At 44.9% G+C, this 7,263-nt stretch overlaps 1 protein-coding gene and 1 long non-coding RNA gene across 5 annotated transcripts in view; one reads left to right on the top strand and one right to left on the bottom strand.

The window, feature by feature from the left end:
- Window positions 1–437: 437 nt before the first annotated feature.
- LOC118001610 lies at window positions 438–1,874 on the bottom strand. Its single transcript, XR_004676743.1, has 2 exons — window positions 1,351–1,874; window positions 438–923 (listed from the first exon to the last, which is right to left on the bottom strand). It is a non-coding gene; the product is annotated as an uncharacterized LOC118001610 (long non-coding RNA).
- A 197-nt stretch (window positions 1,875–2,071) lies between these two features.
- REV3L (REV3 like, DNA directed polymerase zeta catalytic subunit) overlaps window positions 2,072–7,263 on the top strand; it is a 181,663-nt gene continuing 176,471 nt past the window's right edge. For 2 of the 4 annotated variants that reach the window (XM_034991840.1, XM_034991838.1), the window contains exon 1: window positions 2,073–2,316. In XM_034991840.1, coding sequence (XP_034847731.1) covers window positions 2,178–2,316 — 139 coding nt within the window. In that variant the 5' untranslated portion in view covers window positions 2,073–2,177. Of the gene's footprint in view, window positions 2,317–7,263 lie in introns of all 4 variants that reach the window. The other 2 variants (XM_034991842.1, XM_034991839.1) reach the window with 2 other exon arrangements.

Below are 7,263 nucleotides of genomic sequence, written 5' to 3'. Positions count from 1 at the left end.
TGCCTTTTAAAAATATTAGGTAATTTCCTGTATATTAGAAATCTTGCTACCTATGTTTATTATAATCATGCTCTGAGGTTGAAAACTGCAGACTAATTTACTGTAGTAATCAGCCTCAAATCCCTTGGAGCATAAATTCTTATTAGCATTATATGTTATGGAATTTATAGACAGCTTCTTACCAGTGATCTGTCCCTTTGAACCTTTTGATTTTCCTATTTGAAGAACCAAAATGGTTCAAAATGAGGATCTCTCACAGCACTTAAAATACATGGCAACCTACTAACCATTAAAATACACCTGTATCATATGTAAGTGTGAATGATCTCTAATTAGGACAGGCTGAAAATGAGTGTCAAAAGTCCTTTATTCAGTGTCATACTTCGAACTTGAAACCATGGTTTCTGCCTCCTACTGCTTAAATCTTTTTGTTGGGATGAAACCCTTCCGGTTTTGTTAAGTGAAACTCTCGTTCCACGGAGGAGAAAACTAAGGTCCGAAGAAACCAAATTATTTGTCCAAGGTCACACCCAGTATTAGTGACAAAGTCAGACAAAAACCCCTCGGTTCCAATATGATGGCCAACCCAGCTGCTTCTGTTATCTTTTTTTTTTTTTTTTTCGATTTCATTAACTGCACCCCTGTCTATACCCCCCTTTTTGGATAAAGTTGTTTTGTTTAACAGTCCTTCCCTACCTCCTTTTGCTTTTATGCCTTTGGGTAGTAAAACCTTAAACAGATAGTTAATGAATAACACTGGGTGTCCACATCTAATGCGGTGACTTTCACGGGCCTTTTTCTTTGGCCGAACATTTCTCTGAAAGGCTCTTAATCCTGGATTCTGCCGGGGGAGGGAGAAGAGGAGGGAGGTCACTGAGCGCGGACAAGTCCTTACATGTACACGCGCGCGCCCGGAACGCAGCCTGCGGGGCCAAAGAGGAAACCAAGGAAGGATCTATTAGGGCGGGAGAAAAACACCGCGGTGGGAAATCCCTGAGCACCGGATCTGCCAACCCCTGGCAAAGCTAAGCAGAGCGGAGCGCGAACAAACCCCTTTAGGTGGCCAGGGGCAAACATCGCCACACCGCGTAAAAGGATGGGGCGCGGCGGCTCCAGCCGCACCAGCGGGAGGGAGCGCCCGGGCGGCCCTTTTATAGGCCGGAGCCCGCGCTCGCGCGCCTCCGCCCCTCGCACCGCCCCCGGGCCACGCGCAGAGCCGCGGCGTTACCTGAGAAGGGCCGGCTGCATCCGCGCTCGGCCCCGCCCGTTCCGCCGCCCGCCCTCCCGCGAGGCCGCGGCGGCACGAGATCTGCGCCTTGCCTTCCTCCTCCCGCGGGCGGGTTTTCTTACCTCGTAAAAAGCTGTCTCCGCGGCTGCCCCCCGCCTCCTCCGCAGGATGTGAAATGGCGGTCGGCTAGGCGAGCGTGAGCACCGCAGCTCCCGCTTATCACGCCTCGCCGCCAAAACGGCCCCGAACACTTGCGGCCCCCCTCCCGCAAGCCCCGCGGAGCCCATCCATGACATCGGCGCTCCGCCGCCCCCCTCCGCTGCCCCCACCCAGGTGGCCGTGCCCACCAGCCGAGTCATCGATTCCCCGCGCCAGTCGTGGGCCCAGCTTTCCACCAGCTTCCTCCCTCGCTGCGAGCCCCGGGGGCGGGGGAGAAAACACCTTCTCGGCCCCCGCCCGGGTGTCCCGCTCGGGTGCCCGCCCCGCTCCCTCCCTTTCCCGCCGCGTCCCCTCCCCCAACTACTCACCGCCCTCCCTTCGCCACACACACAACCCCCTTCTCCCCTCCCCCAGTGGTTGCGTCCGTGACATCATCATCATGGCAACAAGAGCTGCAGCCTGGGACCGAGGAGCCCGTGTGATTCCCGGCGGCGGCGGCAGCGGCAGTGGCGGCAGCACCAGCACCGACGAAAGCGCCAGGGCTTCTCTCCTATTGCCCCTCGCCGGGTGCTCCTGAGGAGGCGGCGGCAGCAGTGCCAACACCGCCCCGCCCGCCGCCGCTGCTCACGGTTTCTGTGTGTGTGAGGGGAGGGGGCCGAGCCGAAGAGGGGAGGGGGCGCCGCCGCTGCTGTGGGGCCGTCGCCGCGGAAGGAGCCGCCGCCGCCGCCGCCGCCGCTGCTGCTGCCGCCAGATCGCTCGTGAAGAGGAGGCGGTGGCGGCGGCGGCGAACATGTTTTCAGTGAGGATAGTGACTGCCGACTACTACATGGCCAGCCCGCTGCAGGGGCTGGATATCTGCCAATCCCCCCTCACCCAGGCCCCTGTCAAGAAGGTGCCGGTGGTGCGAGTCTTCGGAGCGACCCCAGCAGGTAAGCGGGCGCGGGGCGCGGGCTGGAGCCGGCCGGGCGCCGGGGCTGCCCTCCCCGCCGCGCGCACGCCGCCGGTCCTCGGTGTATCGCTGCCGCCGGTTCCCTTCCCTCCGCCCTTCTCGCCTTTCCCCCGGTGCGTGACAAGAGGCGCAAAAATGAGGGTCCGCGCGGGCGCTGCGCCGCCTCCTCCCCGGGGAGGGAGGCGGCGGGCGCCGAGTGTTTCCAGTGCGTGCGGCGGCCGGGAGCCGGATCCGGACTCCCTGTCTCGGGCCGGGGGGAAGCGGGCGCCCGCCAACAGCGCTCTGGCCCAGGAGGATGGGCCAGGTGACCGCGCCATGTCCTCCCTGAACGGGTTCACAGGGCCCCGCTCTGAGGTCTGTCGCTGGTGGGACTGCGGACACCCCCGTGCGTCTCCCAAGTGCCCTTCCTGGAAATGGCTGTAAGAGGAGTGAGGAAGTGTCAGCTCTCTGTATTCAGTCTCTCCTCGCCGCCTCTCGCCCGCGCTTTCCTCTGCCCCTTCCGGAGATGCCGCGGGCTGAAGAGTGGCGCCTGGGGCCAAATAATCTTTCGCATTGAAGTGACCATGTGGTTCTGCTGTGAGTGCAGGTCGTGACTCCTTAGAGTTTAAGCCTCAGAGTCTGGGGACTGGGCAGCATCCTCAGGTGCATTGCTTTGAGGGAAACGTGGATCCTTGCGAGTAGAAAATGCGTGTGTGCTGCCCAACGTAAAACATCCCATTCAATAACGTGAATTTCTTAAGAACCGCAGCTGAACTCAGCAACACAAACATTTAGAAATGCCCCTATGCTGAGTTGTGGTATTGCATTTTAAATACACGTATCTTTAAAGTAAAAACTGATGAACGAGTAGGGTGGGGAGACAGCAGTGACAGAAGCTACATTCTCAAAAGCTCTTAGGGGTTTGTGATAATATAAATAGGTAGTGGCCAGATTTACAGGGTTTTAAATTGTTGTGATTTTCGACATGCTTTGAACTACCTACGTGAAATAATGGAGCTGCCTCCTAGAAAGGGATGCTCTTACCTCTAGCTATGTATTGCCCTATGGGATTTTAGATAGCATTTCCCACTTGATGCTCCTTGCCCTAATCACTTCATCTTATTACTGTTTCTGTGGACTACCAAGATAACACTTTCTCAAATACAAGCACTCATTTTCAAGCAGTTTTCTTTTAATGTGAATTCTCTTTGTTAAAAATTTCAGTGTTGTTAGTGAGATTTGTATTCCTTTTTAAAATAATGAAAACGATTTTGATGATAGGGACCTGATAAAATGGGGACTTTGAGTGCTGTTCATTTGGTGAAAGTATAACACCTGAAACTTTGGAGGCTGGAAAATAGAGGCAATGAAGTTCTGAAGGATAGATTTTCTGCCCTTTTAAATGTATTGGTGCTTTGTTTCTAATTGGAATTTCAGTGTAATATACTGTTTGTTCTCACTTCAAGTACAGAGGAAGAATAAGATAGTGACGTTTATATAGCTCTTTTCAGCCAGATTTCTGAATTATAAAGTGACATGCTAATAGGATATATTGTGGCATTTCTATGTATTAAAGTTTGTATGATTTGGATTACTTTTCTGCGCATAGTTGTTTGTTTTTTTCCCCCTCTACACAAGTCATTGTGTAGATATTGGATATCATCCAATATCCCTGGATGATTTTCAAGCTGTGTTATAGTAGTTTTGTTTGTGGAATAGGTGAATTTCACTGTGAGCTAGCAGTAATTCTATAACGTGAGAAAATACTCTTTAAAAGATAAAGATGATGAGGTACTTTTGTGTTTTTCAATATAAAAAAGACACAGGACTATTCGATGATAAATATTTTTTCCCTTCTGGACATCTTACAATAGATTAACAGCCCCCCGTTAAAAAAACTTCAAAAAATATACTTTGAAATGCATAATGTAAATGAATGTGGATGACTTTTTTACATATATCGAAGGATATAAAAGTTGATACAAAGAAACTGAAACTTAAAGTTAAGGAGTATCAAATTGAGTTTACTATAAGTATAGTTCTCCATTTTACACATAAAACTTCTGTTTCTTCAACAGGTGAAAAAATTTGAAGTCACTGGCATACATTTAGAGTTTATAGCCTTCAGAATCAAGCCAACATTTTTAACATGTTAGAAACTCCCAGTAAAATTAGTATTAATGAAACGTAAACAAAAACTGTACAATTATCTGCTCCTGAATTCTCTCCCCAAAGACATCTAGTCCAGTTCACCCATTAAAATAAAACTTGAAAATAATTAATATAAAAGGTCAATCTGACTTAGTAAAACTCTGAATGATAGAATTTTTAATGAAGACCGTTTTATTGTTTGGAAATACAAACTATGTTTATATATTTACTAATTAGTAAAACAATGAAAAATAGTAACATGATAAATCTGTGTTACATAGAGTACCATAAATTTAAGCCTTTCATATAAATTTAAGCTTTTCACATATAGTAGTTAATTTTGGAAGCCCTTAATTATCTTGATTTGGAGAAAAGCTGTTTTTAAACTGAGTTTGCTTTATAAATGAGTCCTGAAAAATAAGCAGAAAAAATTGTTTCCCAAATAAAGAGGGCATTTTATATTTGTATTATAAATTCTGAACTGATTGGTTTCTTACATTTTTACTAGTTCAGTTTTTCTATTCAAAAAGGTATTTTTCTGCTTTAGAAAACAGTCCGGTTGACTTCTGATTGTCCTGTGTTTTGAGGGCATATCTTGAGTAATTTAAGAAATAAATTGTCTTAGGTTTAAAAGCTCTCCTATCTTGAGTTGGTGAAATTTGAAAAGGTATTAAAGAAAGTGGCATATTCAAATTTGAATGGTAAATCCTGACTCATTTAATCCCTTGCCGACTGAGGATATTGATTACTGAATCACTTAATTTTTCTTCATGTGAGTGATGGAATTATTTTTAAAACCAAAAAACCTCTTCTGCTTTTCTTCACTCCTTTAAAAATGTCTTGAACGTTGTTTTGATATAACAATGTATTGAGCAATGTAATAACGTTTCAGTAACTTGTTTTAATGGAGAGAAGCAAGGTTATAAATAACTAAAGCAGAGGGCTGTGTTTTTTCACTTAGATTTGAATACAGGTGTGACTGCTCTGGGAATTCACTTTAAATAAAATCCTGAGGCTTCATTGTGAAGACCTGACTCTGGTGGATCTGGGAACCTGTCCGGTTTCCACATCCCAACTCTTGCTTAGTTGCTTGATGTAACTCACTTCATGTTGAGTTTAGAAAGCTCTCAGTTTTCTCAGCACCAGGTTAAACAGAATTATCCTCTCAAAAAGCTTCCCTGCTGAGATGCAGAGTAGGAGTAAATAGAAGAGCGTGAGTGAGATGTTCACACAGCAAGTAATTAACAAAGTAGGCCAAACAGACTATAGAGGGAGCTGCTTGTCTTTAAGATTACTGTAAGGAACTCTGCCACTCCCCCCTCTAGTCTTCCTCCAGTAAAAATTTTAGTAGATTGTTCTAGATGCTAACTGTTAAACATGAAATCAAGTTTTTCAACATAAGAAATTGATCATTCTGAAATGCTATATAAATTTATGTAGTTGTTTAATAACCTCACTTCTTTTGTAAATTGGATTATTAACTAAGTTTGAGATGAATACAGTTTTGAAAAACCATAGCATTTATCAACAATTCAAATTACAACTAATTTCAACTAATTTCTCTAATAAAACTCTTGTTTGTTCATAGTCTTTTTTTTTTTGCTAAGCCATTTAAAAATATTTTAAGATCACATAATACCTATTTGATGTAATTACTAGAAAGGTTTTTCAGGAGCACTACTGAGATTTAGTGATTTACTACAAACAAAATTAATGACTTTATTTAGTAGGCATTTGGAGCCCTGAGTAGCAAATTTTGTTAGCTTTCTGTATTATATTTGATTTAAAATCACAATTAGTAAATCAGAGGATGAAGCAGGGCCCTCTTAAGTCTGGACACAGTAGAATCTGGTAATAGTGATTGGATACATTCAGTGAACACTTAATGAGAACCTGCTATGTATATTGAGCTATTTTTGGTGTCATTATGAACAACTTTTACCCTCTAGACTCTCACAATATTGTAGAGATGACATGGAAACATAAGTCAAACATAGTTTGATTGGAGTATGACGGAAAATGTGTTTAAGAAAGCAAAGACTCAAAGGAGGACATGTCAGTGACCAACTAGCAGGCAAAAAGGGGAGTCAGGGAAGGCTTCATGAAGGAAGTATGGATTAAGTCATTTTTAAGGAATATCCAAATTCTGATAGAGGAACAGATACAAGGTAATTCACAAAGAGAAAACTGCTCTCGGCAGGGCAGCTTGGCAAAACATATCATAATCCTTGAAATGTTTTTTGACCCAATAATTCTAGTTTTAGGGATTTTAATCTATGAATGTAAATCTTTTGGCAAAATCTGATTATCTTTTGAATCCATCTACTTCTTTTCATTATCCATCACCACCCTAAACTACTAGCATTTTTGGATGCATTTACAGTAGCCTCCTAACCTTGGCCTACCCCAATCCACTCTGTTCCCTTCTAATCTGTTTTCTACACTGTAATCAGAGGGATCTTTTCAAAATGCAAACCTGATTATATCACCCTACTACTTGACATGCTTCAGTAGCTTTCCATTGCATTTAGGATAAGGACAAAGCTACATGTCTTATGTGATGACGTCTACATGTCTTACAAGGTCTTGCATATAGTCTGGCCCCTACCTTTCTATCCAGTCATGGCTTGAGCCATATTCTTCTTGCCTTGCTCTTTGTGTTCCAGCCATATTGGCCTTATTTCAGTCCCTATTCTTGCCATGCTCCCTTCCACAATGATGCCTTTGTACCTGCTGTTCCCTCTGCCTAGAATGTTTTTCCTTTTCCTTCACCTAAACTCTGATTTATCTTTCCTCA

Source organism: Mirounga leonina, unplaced genomic scaffold (genome assembly GCF_011800145.1).
Source record: "Mirounga leonina isolate KUSES-001 unplaced genomic scaffold, KU_Mleo_1.0 Mir_53, whole genome shotgun sequence".
Lineage (NCBI taxonomy): Eukaryota > Metazoa > Chordata > Mammalia > Carnivora > Phocidae > Mirounga > Mirounga leonina.
Note: the sequence above shows the minus strand (reverse complement) of the source record. Positions and strands in the feature narration are given on the sequence as shown.